We start from the raw sequence: 15,658 nt of genomic DNA on the forward strand, positions 1-15,658 counted from the left end.
ATTGCCAACAGCACAGAGCCAGCTGATTGCACAGGAAATACGCTTGTCATTTAAAAGCAGAACACTTACTCTAAAATAAAATTCTTCATTCCATTTCGGATTCAATGTCTGCAAGAAAAAAGGAGGAGGGGAAATCACATTTAGCAACACCAAATCTTAAAGAGCTTTAGAAAACGCTGAAGGTCTGACATTTCGCTGCAATTAAAACAAAAGTGACATTCTTTGTTAAGAATATCAGAAAGGAAAGTAAAAAAGAACTAGAGAGGGGGGAAAACATCATAGCAACAGCTTTCATCTGCAATAAAGACATTGTCGTCAAAAGGCTTCAAATTCATTTGCTGAGCAAACTTCGTGTGGGAGGGCATGTGAAGTGGGATGAGCCAGAAATAGACGTCAACTATAAATAGGAACTTCACAGTGGGAGGCAGATTGTTGATGACCTGGGCAGAGATGTCTTAATGAAGGCCGTTAAATATTTCATTATTAAAATTCTTCAACACGTTACTGGGGAGTGGGAGAGAGCGAGAGGGTACATGGTCAATGTTTGCAAGTAGAGGAGTAGATCTAGATCTCTGAAGCAGAATCGCTGGTAAAAATGCCAAATATAAATTTATGATTGGCACAGAAAACCACTTTTTGCACCAAGTATTTCAGATGATAACCTTTTAAAGTTGTGGCCAAAATCGATATTCATTCATTCATTCATTTTAAAAAAATGTATATAAAGGTAAAGGAACCCTGACCATTAGGTCCAGTCGTGACCGACTCTGGGGTTACGGCGCTCATCTTGCTTTACTGGCCAAGGGCGCTGGCATACAGCTTCCGGGTCATGTGGCCAGCATGACTAAGCTGCTTCTGGCGAACCAGAGCAGTGCACGGAAACGCCGTTTACCTTCCCGCCGGAGTGGTACCTATTTATCTACTTGCACTTTGACGTGCTTTCGAACTGCTAGGTTGGCAGGAGCAGGGACCGAGCAATGGGAGCTCACCCCGTCGCAGAGATTCGAACCGCCGACCTTCTGATCAACAAGTCCTAGGCTCTGTGGTTTAACCCACAGCGCCACCCGGCAACAAGTGGGAATAACCCTTAAGCGAGCCCCTCAAGGTGGCTCATAAATGTGTGTATGTGTGTTATGCTATGCATTTTGTGACATGGGCATTACATAGGGATACTTTTCACAACTGTGATCTGGGCAGTGGAGTGGTGTAAGTGAAGACAAGCGACAACAAATTAACTATAACGTTGTTCACTGCCCCTGCTCAGGCTGCACAGAAAAAGCATTTGGGTTCCTGAAATTCATCCTGATTGTGCACATGAGATATAGCACATAGAATTCTACACGGTATAGTATTAGTGTGGGAAAATAATCACGATCCAAGGATCCCCAGGCATGCACCTCCAGGTGGGTGGAGATGTCAGGCATCATCCTGGTACCCAGGTGTCTTCACTTGGCCGCAGGTAGCCGACAGCCAGGTGTAAAATGCGCCTGGCTAATTTCAAACACTGTCCAACAGTTAAGGATATATTATCGCCACTTACCTTTTTAATAGTTTTTGTCTGCACCAAGGCAAGTTCTCGGTTTTCGTCTGCTACATACAATGAAAGTTTCACATACGGGTCACTGCAAAAGAAGAACTTGCCGTTAATGTTCCAAATCTCCAAAAAGAACACATGATGAAAGAAATTTCATTCAGTTTTATTTAAAATTTAACACACACACACACACTTTATGCTAACTAATGATAGCCAACCATTTGTAAATAAGCTGTTATTGAAATAAAAAAGGTAGAAGGTAAAGGACCCCTGGACGGTTGAGTCCAGTCAAAGGCGACTATGGGGTTGCGGTGCTCATCTAGCTTTCAGGCCGAGGGAGCCAGCGTTTGTCCACAAACAGCTTTCTGGGTCATGTGGCCAGGATGACTAAACTGCTTCTGGCTCAACAGAACACTGTGACGGAAACCAGAGCACAGGGAAACGCCGTTTACCTTCCCGCTGCAGTGGTACCTACTTATCTACTTGCAGTGGTGTCCTTTTGAACTGCTAGGTTGGCAGGAACTGGGACAGAGCAACAGGAGCTCACTCCGTCGCAGGGATTCGAACCGCCGACCTTCTGATTGGCAAGCCTAAGAGGCTTAGTGGTTTAGACCACAGAGCCACCCGCATCCCTCAGTATTGAAATATGTTTGCATCAGCTGCTATTGGATGCTGCAATTTGGCTTAGTGGGCTGGAATAATGCAGATACCTGAAATGAACTACATGAATGTTAAGTGTTTCCAATGAATAAGAATTCTTTTCCATTCATTACTGTCATTTCATTCATTAATTGTTGTTTTGCACTACAATCTTACACATGCTCACTAAGGAATAATACCCACTGAACAAGTAGGGCTTGCTTCTGAGCAAACATTATGTGGAGTTGTGATGCTATAAATTTAAATTCATCGGCACTAACTAATTTGCAAGCGTTTGAACAACATCAGCACAACAGAAGGCCTCCCCAAGCATTTGCATTTTCTCCTAAACAGACGGACCACCTGTTGCTTGGTTCCAAAGAGGAAAAAAAACTTGTGAATTAATGTAACTGAAATGGTCAGCTACCCTCTAGTGGTTACACTTAACACAGTTAAAACACAGAAAGTGGCCATCCGCCATATGGCAGGTTGTTCTACAATAGTTATTTTCCACATTCAATTGAAAGAAAAATTGGGGGGGGGGGGGGAGCTAAAAAAAAAAAAAGGCGAAGCAAGCTCATCCTGTGAACAAAGTGAACAATTAACAAATCTAAACGATGTTGTGAAAAAAGGCTGACGCGCACACAAGAAGCTCAAATTACAGTGTAAAATCACAGTAGTAATGGAAAACTTTTAAACTGCTAGCAAGTTAATTCAGGTTGTTCAAATTTCAAATGAAGACAATTTTTCTCCCCAAAAATTGTTCTCAATACTCACAAATGTCAAAATTATATAAATCTTTTAATGGTTAAGATAAGTATACGCAAGAAAATTAAAAAATCTCATCCTGCCGCCTGAGTCCCAAGACATTTTGCTGCCTGAGTCAAATGATAAGATGGCGGCCCTTCTCAATTCCACAGATGTAAACTGGTCTGGCAGTCAAAAATGTACATCAGCATTGGTGGTATGATAGCATCTTTCATTGTGCCCAAGGCAGCAGGCCAGGATAGGGGTCCCAGAAGGGGAATGATGGAGAGCTCAGGAGGAAAAGTCAGAGGCTGTTACTTTTGCCCTTGGGCATCTGCCGCCTGAGGCAGTTGCCTCAATTTGCCTAATGGTAGGACTGACCCTCTGTCCACATAACAGAGAAATTTTTCTGCACATGCTATATTGCCACATCTAAGATGGAGGGAAAGTCTTACATGAATAACTTTGAAAAGGGGGTGGGGTGGGGAGAGAACATTTCCCCCCAAATGCCCATCCCTTTAATATCACAGTCTCATATCGCTTTAAACAGATACACTAGCTAGCAACTAAATATATATTGGAAATTGAACATTTGGGGAATATTAAACGATCGGTGAAATTATTAGTTTTGTGTGGGAAGAGGCATAACATATCCTGTCTACCACAACCATTTAATTAATCATTCACAGTTAACAGTAATCCTGTTTTTCCTTCCTTCACAGTCATATAGATCCGGAATTGTTTGTATTTAGTCATCAGAGGATCACAAAGCAAGCATTTAAGAAACCAATGGAACCACCTACCTGAATACACATACAAGTAAAATAAATAAAATTCGCATAAGCCCAAATACAAGCATAAACAAAATTTAAAATTCCAACTCTCTAGCGAGACACAGCATTCTTCCTTAAAACATATATATTCTCCAATTGCCACACAGAGAAAATGCAAAAGTTGCATATTTTGTCCAAACAGTAAATAAGATCCAAGGATCCCCAGGCATGAACCTCCAGATGGTGGAGGTGTCGAGCGCCTTCACTTGGTTGCGCGTGGCCAACAGCCAGGTGCAAAATGTGGCCAACTAATTTTGAACCCTGGGAGGCTCCCATCACTCCTCTTTGTCCAGCCAGTCCCCAACAACTGTCTACTATTAGTAGTATTAAATCAATTTATACACAATTAAGTTATATAATTTAAATTAGTTTCTATGTGGTTTCTAAATTTAAAAGCTAATTGCACAAGCATTAACATGCATACTAAAACAATCCCATTTAAATACATACCTGTGTGTATGTACACACACAGGCATACATGTGATTCATCACCACCATTATATCGTAAAGGTAAAGGGTCCCCTGACCATTAAGTCCAGTCTTGACCGACTCTGGGGTTGTGGCACTCATCTCACTTTATTGGCCGAGGGAGCCGGCGTACAGCTTCCAGGTCATGTGGCCAGCATGACTAAGCCGCTTCTGGCGAACCAGAGCAGTGCACGGAAACGCTGTTTACCTTCCCGCCGGAGTGGTACCTATTTATCTACTTGCACTTTGACGTGCTTTCGAACTGCTAGGTTGGCAGGAGCAGGGACCGAGCAACAGGGGCTCACCCTGTTGCAGGGATTCGAACCGCCGACCTTCTGATCAGCAAGTCCTAGGCTCTGTGGTTTAACCCACAGCGCCGCCCGCGCCCCCCATTATATCTTCCACCTGTTTAAATCAACCGTCTTGACAGAGGGACATACACCTTTATGAACATAGATGGTTCCACTGCATGAGAAAGAACTCAAGATTGACATGCCAAAGGGACTGCCCACATGCAGCTGCAAGCACACGGAACCTTCTGCTGAGTATGCAGACATCAGATGTGGAACAATCCCACTGCCACCTACACAAGTTGAAACTCAGCGAATGGAGAAGATGAGTCTACGTCCTAATAACTAATCAAAGAACACAATGTTGCCTGGAGGAATGGAGGACTCAAAGTCCTAGAAAAGAGAAGGTACTTGAAATATGTTTCTCTCCCCACAACGAACACAGCACAGCAAATGCAGTTTGTGTCGGACTACACAAACGTGTACAACATCACCTGGAGGTGTTTTTTTCAATACTTAGTTGCGCCTGTTGCCTAAGACTCTGCCTCGATGGTGAGAGCGTCCTACATTCCACCATTAACACATGCAAATCTTACAGGTCAGATTAGTACAACCATTTCTCAACGGCAGCATGAACTAGTCTACCTCTTCGCTCTCTAAAATAGTTAGCACTTACATAAAGTAGTTTCCAAGAGCCAGAACTTTGATCTGAGACATAACTGCCATCTGAAAAGGACTCCACCCTGTCAGGAGTGAATGCAGGAGTCAGACCCTGTGACCAGTAGGACTTTGCAGGACTGGGGTCTTTCTAAGTTTGTTCTGAAGAAGCAAGGTGCGGCCGCACAGGTGAGGCCAATTGGTAACTCACAACACCTGGTGGCAAGAGCCAGGAAGGGATATAAGGTCAGCATTTCCCTTCGGCTCTTTGCCACAGCAACACGTTCCCTGCCTTGATGCATTTGACTCCTTGACTCCTTGCTTCTTGATCCTCGGACCCCTGACTTCGTCACTCCTTGCTTCCTGACCCTCAGACTCTTGGCTTCCTGACTCCTGGCTTCTGGACTCCCGTTCCTGCTTCCACCCTGCCATCTTGCCCCCAGTGCCGACGTCCCTAGCCGGGACTTTGATCGCCCATGAACCGGACCGGGACACACCCTCACAAGGGTTGATACTTTAGGCCAGGCATAGGCAAACTCCGGCCTTCCAGATGTTTGGGACTACAATTCCCATCATCTCTAGCTAACAGGACCAGTGGTCAGGGGTGGAGGAATTGTAGTCTCAAACATCTGGAGGGCCGGAGTTTGCCTATGCCTGCTTCAAGCAAATTTGTTCATCACCACATCAGTGTGCTGCGGAGCAACCAGTCAAACTGAACCATGTGGCAATCTCAGTGGCTATTTTTTTTATAAAGTGGAGCCTGGAGAGAGCAAAAGGTGCTGCTTCTCTTACTCCAACAGGGGTCAGCTAAGTTTTTCAGAAGGGGGCCGGTCCACTGTCCCTCAGACCTTTTGTGCGGGGCCGGACTACAATTTGGAGAGAAAAAATGAAGGAATTCCTATGCCCCACAAATAACCCAGAGATGCATTTTAAATAAAAGGACACATTCTACTCATGTAAAAACACGCCGATTCCCAGACCATCCACGGGCTGGATTGAGAAGGCGATTGGGCCTGATCCGGCCCCTGGGCCTTAGTTGGCCTACCCATGCTCCAAGATGTACAGTCATACCTCGGGTTAAAGTTGCTTCAGGTTGAGCGTTTTCGAGTTGCACTCCGCGGCGACCCAGAAGTAATGAAGCATGTTACTTCCAGGTTTCGCCGCTCACACAGATGCTCAAAATGACGTCACACACATGTGCAGAAGCGGCAAATTGCAACCCGCAGGATGCGAATGGGGCTCCAGAACGGATCCCGTTCGCATCCAGAGGTACCACTGTAAGTGAAAATTTCCTTAGCTTTTCTAAAACCCAAGGAAAATCAAGATACAAAAATACAACAGCAAGCAACCATGTGCAATTTCACAACTCCCACAACACACACACACACACACACACACACACACACACCATTTTGCCAAATTTTGATATAAAAACAACAACATTGGGATGAATTACAGTCTAGGTATTTTACCTTGCTGAAGCTGTAAAGTGATTACTTATTTTACATTCGTATTTATTAGTTCGTTTTGTATTTTATGTCTTTGCTACGATATTATTACTACCGCCACTGCTACTAAATCTGTTACCCACCCTTCTTCACCAACAGATACCAGAGCAGGTTACGACGATTTCAAATTCAGTTATTAAAACAGTCGAAACAAATCCGATTCTCAGGAATAGGGCGTGTCTTAAAAACACAAGCATCTTGGATGCCAATGGCCAAGATGGTGAATGTATATTAGTCAGTAACAACATAATGATGAGAAGCAGATTAGCAGTCTTTGCGTGGGAAATAGACTATCAAGGCAGTGGCGGACATCAACATTGCATTTTTTTTTTCTCAGTAGGAAGAGGTTATCTGAAGGGGGCTACTTCTGAGAAGCACATACTGAAACCAGCCAATTGTGTTTTAATAGTAAAAGCAGCACACTTGAAGAGTGAATGAAATTAGGTGGACACTAAACATACCCTCCCTACCCCTTCTACCTGTTTGTTGATGACCCTGACTGAAACGCAATATTCATTCTGCACTTATCAGGAATAGATTTTTTTAGCTCGGCAGCCCCTAGACTATTCCCTGTCTATTGACCTCAGGCAAACATCTTTGCTAAACCGTTTTTAGCACCTGTTGTTGTTGGTTTTTTTAACATTTGTTTCTGCAAGCCTACCCATATTTGTGTTTTAATCTGCAATTTTATTTTAACCGCTGATTTCGATTACGTTTTGAATTCTTAAACATTTCCTAACTTCAATGTTTATTGGGATTATTAAGGTATATTTTACGATTTTATTTTATTTTTTGTGCAAACAGCTGCTATTTAAATTTTGTTGCAAAAATAAAACAAAGCAAAAATTGCACAAAAGGGGCCTAGGTGGTGGGATTTCCAAGGTGGCTCTGCATCTGGCAATACAGCCTCTCACGTGGTCCAGATCTTTGTTTTCTCCCTAAATCTTGGACTCTGCTTCTGACGTCTTGCCTGCCCCTGCTCCACATGTCTCTGCCTGGCCCACCTGAGATCTTACTCCACCTGGTTCCATCACTGGGGAAGATGACATAGTGAAACCCTCTCTATCAGCTTGTCTGGGACCAACTCCCATGAGACCCCTCTCTTCTCAGATCGCCTTCCATCACAGGATGCCCCATCTGTTCAGTATGTGCCTTTATTATGCAAGTGGTTCCCATACTTTCTCCCCTGCAGACCACCTGAAAATCACCCAAGGGTCTTGAACAACCACCAGGGAGCTTCATCTGGTGTTTTCATTATGTATCTCCTCCTCCTCCTTCAAATTGTTTTATTTATACTTTTCAAGTTTATACATTTCACTAATTTTATAATCATTTTGACATTTCAAAACTTGACTTCCTTCCCCCTCTTTCTGCGGTTCCTTATTCATCTTCTTTAAATATACACTCTTATGAGCTGCAGGTTGTTACAATAATCCTGCCAATGTTTTTATCTGTTTAAAATTCATCTGTAAATATTCAATAAACCATTTCCATTCTTTTATTTTAATAAATTGTTATCTTGATTTCTTATACTTCCGTTAAGTTTCGCCATTTCTGCATAATCCATAAATTTTTGTATCCATTCTTCCTTTGCTGGGACTTCTCCTTCTTTACATTTTGGGGCAAGTAACATTCTTGCCACTGTAGTAATAAGTTTCTATACAGTTTAGATAGTTCTGTCCCTATAATTCCCTGTAATTCCCCCCAAAAAAGCTTCTGGGGTTGTTGTTGTTGTTGTTGTTGTTGTTTTTACAAACGTTATTTCAAACATCATTATATATCTTTAAGCGCCAGGAGAAAACATTCCTCTTCAGCCAGACCTTTGACTGATTAACATTCCACAGCCTTTTAAATGTGTTTGTGGGAGGGAGGGGTTGTTTTGTTTTGTTTCTATTTATTTTGTGCTTTTGTTTCTATTTATTTTTATTTATTTTGTGCTTTTATCCTGTATGTTTATCCTGTGAACCACACTGTCATCCTCAGATGCAGGGAGGTATATAAATTTGCTGTTATTGTTGTTATTGTTATTGTTATTATGCCTGTTGTTTCACAATGAATTGTATTTTTGTTGCAGATTTTGCTTCTTATATATCAAATTCAAATGTTGATGCACTAACAAACAATACGAGGAACACGAGAAGCAATAAAAATACAATAAGAAATCAATATGGATATTTAATATGATGGAGGCAACATCTTTCCTCTGCAACCACCCAAATAAAGCTCACAGACCACTAGCGATCTTTGACCACAGTTCAGCAACACCAAAGGCAGCAAACTCAAATTTGCACCTATCCCTCCCCAGGCCATCCCCCCCCCTCCTTTCTTATTGTGGCCCTTAGGCTGTAACCTATTATTAAGATGCAATTCCTACTGACTGCCTATACTGAAAGGAGGATCATGAACATAGTAAATACGTATAATTACCAGTAGACCTCTTCCTTTTCTGTTGAGCCAGGAGAAATGGAATGAGGCTCAGCTGACTGCAGCCTGGAGTCTTGATTCTGGCTTGGTTGCCTACAGATTATATCTTGCAATGCCTCACCCTGGCATTTTTCCTGGAGACTACCTCTGGGGCTGTCCCACCTGCATGACCCTGATATGAGTCAAGCAGTGATGAAACCAGGACTTATCTAGTTCACCAAGATGTGACCTTTGGACTAACTGAAGGCAGTACTTGCCAAACTACAGGTTTCATTTATTTAACGTAATTTGTATGCACCTTAAACATCTTTGCATAGACATTAATATTATCAATAACAGCCAGAGGTTAAAAACAAAATTGACCTAAAAAGCTCATAATATAAATAAAACCGTAAGTTGTGAATGATGATAATATATCTGTTGTTATTATTTTAATGTATATTCCACTTATCCTCTAAAATACTAACTGGCCCTGCAACAATCTGGGATTCTTAATTCCACATTTTCTGTTTATGTATTCAATACATTTATAAACCATATATGCAACCAACCAACCAACCAACCAACCATCACTACCAATAGTATAGTGATGACACTATTATTTGCTAAATCCTGGGTGTAACTCTTTTAACATGTGAAACTGTAAGTGCTTGCGTGGACATACACAAACTGTCTTGGTATGCCATGTTCCTCTAGGCCCACCCCATTCTGAGAAATAATGGCTACATGGAGACATCTCCCAACTTCCAAAACATACTTTGAAGGATCATGAATAAGATACCGCTGGCAGTTTCATCCTCCTTGATAGGACACTTCCTTGTTTGTCAAAACCATCCGCAGCAAGGTCCAAACCAGAACGAACCTGAATTGCAATACTGGCTTGGAAGGAGCTATTCAGGTCACAGTTTGTTGGTCCGGACATCACTGTAAACTGCGGTTTGACAAATGGAAGTGTGCTGCTAAGCAAGAGGAAAAAGCAAACCCACCCACCCAGGTCCCGTATGCATATCATGGTTACTCCATAAACCACAAACGTGTCAGCATCCCCTTCAAGCTGAGAGCAACAAGCTACAAGCCTGAAAAGTGTACAATAGTTAAGAGTGTGGGGACTAGGACCTGTGAAACCAGGATTCAAATCCCTCATGTAGCCATCAAACAGACTGGTGACCTGGGGCCAGTCACTGTCTCTTGGAATAAGCTAACTCATAGGGTTTGTTGTGAGGATGAAACGAGGAGGGGCAAAACCACATGCATCACCTTCAGCTCCCTGGAGAAAAGGTGGAATATAAATGCAATAAGGTAAAGGTAAAGGACCCCTGGACAGTTAAGTCCAGTCAAAGGCGACTTTCCTCCCTGGAAGGAAGGTGGAATATACAATGGTACCTCGGGTTACAGACGCTTCAGGTTACAGGCGCTTCAGGTTACAGACTCCGCTAACCCAGAAATAGTGCTTCAGGTTAAGAACTTTGCTTCAGGTTGAGAACAGAAATCGCACGGCAGCCGTGGGAGGCCCCATTAGCTAAAGTGGTGCTTCAGGTTAAGAACAGTTTCAGGTTAAGAACAGACCTCCGAAACGAATTAAGCACATAACCAGAGGTACCACTGTATGGGGTTGCGGCGCTCATCTCGCTTTCAGGCTGAGGGAGCCGGCGTTTGTCCACAGACAGCTTTCTGGGTCATGTGGCCAGCATGACTAAACCACTTCTGGTGCAACGGGACACCATGACGGAAACCAGAGCACACGGAAAAGCCGTTTACCTTCCCACCACAGCTGTACCTATTTATCTACTTGCACTGGTGTGCTTTCGAACTGCTAGGTTGGCAGGAGCTGGGAAAGAGCAACGGGAGCTCACCCCGTTGTGGGGATTCGAACTGCCAATCTTCCGATCGGCAAGCCCAAGAGGCTCAGTGGTTTAGAGTTTAGACCACCCAAGTCACTAAATGCAAAAATAAAGAAACCATACACACTGGTTTGCACGTCACAGTAAGGTAAGTGGGCGGAACTCAACACAGTGCCAGGGTTGTTGTTTACTCAATGCAAGCATCTGTTTATCCAACAATCTACCCACCTTGCGCTTGTTCTGGGGGGGCTTTCCTGATCCTCTGGAGTGGAGCTACAAAAGGAGCTGGAGGAAAACAGGTGGGGGGGGGGAGAGCCCCACTGCACTAGTGGGAATACTTGCGCTGGCTTGCACTAGTAGAACAGGGAAGCCGAATACAGCCCAGTACCTTGGTTTTTTTGACCATCCAAATGACACATTTTCGTCTCCAACGCAATTGTGCCCCTAATTTCCAAATAGAGCTTAAGCATAGTTATTTAATTTTATTGCATTAGCAGCATTACAACCAGACTCCTTCATCTGCCCTGGCTGCAGCAAAACATGTCTCTCCCATATCGGTCTCTACAGCCACGACAGGCGCTGCAACCTTCCAAAAGTTTGACATTGTCTCCCGAGACAGGCCGATGCCAACAACCAGTTATTCAACTTGAATGACGGTAGATGCAGTTGTGCCCATTTCTGCGCCTGTGCATTATTTGTTGCCGATCAGCGTTTTGCAGGAGGAAATATGAAACATCTTGTCAGTAGAGCATGAGACTCTTAATCTCAGCGTTGTGGGTTCAAGCCCCATGTTAGGCAAAATATTCCTGCATTGCCGGGGGTTGGACTAGATGACCCTCGTGGTCCCTTCCAACTCTACAATTCTATTGTTCTATGGTTCTATTATTGGGGAATGGCTTCTGAATATTTTTAAGTGAGTAACTCCGAGTCAACAAGGAAATCAGGAATAATTAATATGGACATAATATTTGAAAAAGGAATGATGGAACCATTGATTAAAACCTCACACAGGAAGAAGAAAGGAGAACTTCATTTGCGAATTTAAAAATTACTATACGTATTAATGCGAACTGAAGTTAATCATTGTAGCTGTGGTATAAGGGATTTTATCAAGAATGGATTGTATTTGGTTTGAGCAACAGTCTGGAGGAAGAATTAAAGGGAAGCACGTGGGAAGCCATACAAAATTTATAATTGGCTATGTAATTTATTTGAATTTGAATTGGTACTGCTATTTGGTATGAATATAATATGGCACATACTGGATTTTTGTAACTGAAAATGAATAAAAATTATTTAAACATTTTTTTAAAAAAACTGTGCAGATAGTTATTTTTTAAAAGAAAATAATGCAATTTAAAAACCTTTTGATTTAAAAAAACAAAAAGTAACAATATGAAAAAAATTATTATCAGTAAAAAACAATAAACAATATATATGTACACACACACACCAGCCCTCATCATAATATCTCAGGACGGTTCACAGCAATCCAATATAAGCAATCCGAAAGAATTAAAATCAACTATAGCTAAAAAGAGATAAAACACATGTAACTTCTGCATGTCTGGGCAGGCTTGCCTAAACAAGAGTGTTTTAAGCAGGCGCCAGAAAGAGCACAGTGAAGGTGCCTGCCTGCTGTCAAGTGGCAGGGAGTTCCAAAGTGCAGCCGCTGCCCCACTAAAATATCGGTTTGCTACAAGTGTGGAACAAGTATTCCGTGGCAAATGGAAGAGTGTCAGTTCCGCAGATTGAATTGGTCGAGTGGGTACCTGGAGTAAGGAGATGGCACAAGTAAAAACTGGTTCTAAGCTGTTCAGGGTTTTCTATACGAGATAGATAAATAGATAATATACTGCAGTATATATGCTTATATACCCTCATCAGTATTGGCATACCACAGGTAATCCATACTGGCTTCCAAGTGCAGAAAAACACTTCACAAGGTCCCAAATTAGGACTACAGCTTAATTCTGCTTTAAGCACTGGCGCTAAAGGTTAAAGCCTCAGCGCCTAGGACTTGCCGATCGAAAGGTCGGCGGTTCGAATCCCCGCGGCGGGGTGCGCTCCCATTGCTCGGTCCCAGCGCCTGCCAACCTAGCAGTTCGAAAGCACCTCCGGGTGCAAGTAGATAAATAGGGACCGCTTACCAGCGGGAAGGTAAACGGCGTTTCCGTGTGCGGCTCTGGCTCGCCAGAGCAGCGATGTCACGCTGGCCACGTGACCCGGAAGTGTCTCCGGACAGCGCTGGCCCCTGGCCTCTTAAGTGAGATGGGCGCACAACCCCAGAGTCTGTCAAGACTGGCCCGTACGGGCAGGGGTACCTTTACCTTTACCTTACAGCAAAGGCTACAAATGTTCCTGGACTCATATAAACTAGAAGAATGGTAATAGGCAGCAAGGCCAAAAACCTACCTTCATTTTAGTGGTGGAGTCTAAACTAGGATCTGCACTATCTAGCAGAGAGACCTTGGGGCAGCAGTAGGAAGCTCAGTGACAATGTCAGGCAGGATGCCACAGTAAGCAAGCAAGCAAGTAAATCGGGTCCTCCCTTAAAGAGGGCACATATTGTGGTGAGACCTGGAAAACTGACACCCTGTGTTATGGGTGGGTACAACTGGTCAGCCACAACACCTGATTGGTAGGTCCCTCGAAGCTGGGTACAATCTGGCCAATGGGATGCAGTCCAAATGGTTTGAGGGACCTATTTATGCCCATGCACATGGCCCATAGCTTCCTCTTTCGGTGCGTGCATTGGAACACCTACCCACCTCTCCCTGCTTTTAGGGCTGTGCTCTTGACCTTGCTATGTCGTGGTGTGTCGTCTGTCGTTGGGACAGGGGCACGGAAGGAATTTCCCCCACTTGGCTGATTGGCTGTTGCCATTTGGGTTTCGCCTGCCGCATAGCAAATTGTCACAACTCGTAAGGTTGTGGATGGGCTCTGGTTCAGGTGATAGGGATGGGAGAACGCTCTCGCCATTCCTATGTGAAGGGTATTCCGTTAAAGGAATCCAAAACTCGATGGTTTGGTCAACCCCTGAGAGGGGGCTGTGCCCGTGCCTGAGTCCAGGGGGACATTTGGGTGGCGGAGTTAGCCCGTTCTCGGCTTTCCGCTTACCTAGGTATTCACCCTTGGCTGACCTATGCTGGAACCCAAGGTCAGCGCAACCTGCATGGCAGGGAGTTAGTCGAACCAGAGCCTATGCAACCAGTCACTTTCTGTAATCAATAAAGTCATGGCCTAAATTCTGTCAAAAACCAAAACCAAAATTTTGAGTCATGTGTGAAATATTTAGGGGGGAGGTTTCTGGGTCTGGAAACGCAAATGAAAGGTACTCTATTTACTCTAATTTAATGCGCACTTTTTTGGCCCAATTATACTGCGAAAATTAAGGTGCACATTAGATTTGATGGCACATTTACATTCACCAGCAAATAGTTTTTGGGGGTTTCAAGGTTCTGAAAATTGAGGTGCGCATTAGATTTGATGGCGCGTTAGACCCGGAGTAAACACGGTTAAATCCAATGTTCTTGACTACGAGGGAAAGAAAACAAAGCAAGCACCTTAAGGACATTTAAAAGAAATCTGAAGCCACAGATGCAGTCAGAATACTGTGTGCAGGGATATTACAGACAACCTGGAAAAGGTAGATAAGGTCAATTAGGAGTGATCAGAGGATCGAAACTTCCTTTTAAAGCGTTCCTAGTTTAGAGGCCACAAGGGTGGGGGGTGAAGAGGAGAGGGAAAATAAAAACCCTGTAAAATAATTAATCTCATTACTGGAACCCAATGTCATCCAATGACCCTGGCAGGTAGTAGATTTCAGGGGGAAACCAAGGGAAGAATGATGCAATGCCACTCACAATATTATGTGGAGCTGTTTAAATTAAATAACACTAAAAAATAAAATAAAGGCGGGGTCTAATAAAGGAGAGGGCCTGCCAGTGGAAAGCGGCAACATCAGAATAACCCTAATTTAGGATTAGCAGGTGCTTAAAATGGTGTCATGGGAGTGAGGTGCTTCTACCTACACCCAACACTGAGCTTCCCAGGGATTAAATTCTTACACAAGATTTTTTTCCCCCCAGGGGGAAATGAAAGAATAAATCGACAGCCGGTATCTAACATCTCTGCGTTGTAGTAACTCCCTTAAAAATAAATAAACCTGGAAGCTTCAGATGCAACACAGCGAACGGCCCACCCCAATTCCCTGGCTTCCACAGCTGTCGTAAGGCCTGACTACATTTATATATATTTATTCGTATTACGTTCCAAGTACAGATCAAAATAAGAAAAGCACTGTGGTGGTGAAAATTGGGGGGGGGGAGGCACACATCTGATTCGGCAGCAGAATCTTAGCAACGGGCCTGTCGCGGCAAAGGTGGAGGCAATCGCATGAAAAGAAAAAGAAAAAAACCCCAAAGACAAATTCTCTAAGAGGAGGAAAGAGATCACAAGGGTTTCTTTTGTCCTTACCTTCCTCTTCACACGCTGCAGACAGGCGACAGAGATAAAATTTGGATTCTGGAGCCCTGAATCTGCACTTCCTCTTCCAAAGCAACTTCCTTCTGCATATGTATTTATCCCTTTTCCCCCCTTTAGGTTCTGGAAAGCGAAGGCACACCTCTCCACCGCCGCCACCACCCCCCTCTTAGAAATCTTGCTCTCACGCTGCTAAGCTGGAATTCAGGGAGCTGCGAGCTATAATGATGAC

The 15,658-nt window shown here is 43.6% G+C and overlaps 1 protein-coding gene across 5 annotated transcripts in view; it reads right to left on the reverse strand.

Annotated features, from left to right (window-relative positions):
- Positions 1 to 15,658, reverse strand: part of NEDD4L (NEDD4 like E3 ubiquitin protein ligase) — a 260,860-nt gene that overhangs the window by 137,021 nt on the left and 108,181 nt on the right. For 4 of the 5 annotated variants that reach the window (XM_079994713.1, XM_079994715.1, XM_079994714.1 and 1 more), the window contains exons 3-4: positions 1,541 to 1,622; positions 70 to 108 (exon numbers count right to left, since the gene is read on the reverse strand). In XM_079994713.1, the coding sequence (XP_079850839.1) occupies positions 70 to 108; positions 1,541 to 1,622 (121 nt within the window). Of the gene's footprint in view, positions 1 to 69; positions 109 to 1,540; positions 1,623 to 15,420; positions 15,564 to 15,658 lie in introns of those variants that run through there. The other variant, XM_079994716.1, reaches the window with a different exon arrangement.

Source organism: Podarcis cretensis (assembly GCF_951804945.1).
Source record: "Podarcis cretensis genome assembly, chromosome: 11".
In the NCBI taxonomy this organism is placed as follows: Eukaryota; Metazoa; Chordata; class Lepidosauria; order Squamata; family Lacertidae; genus Podarcis; species Podarcis cretensis.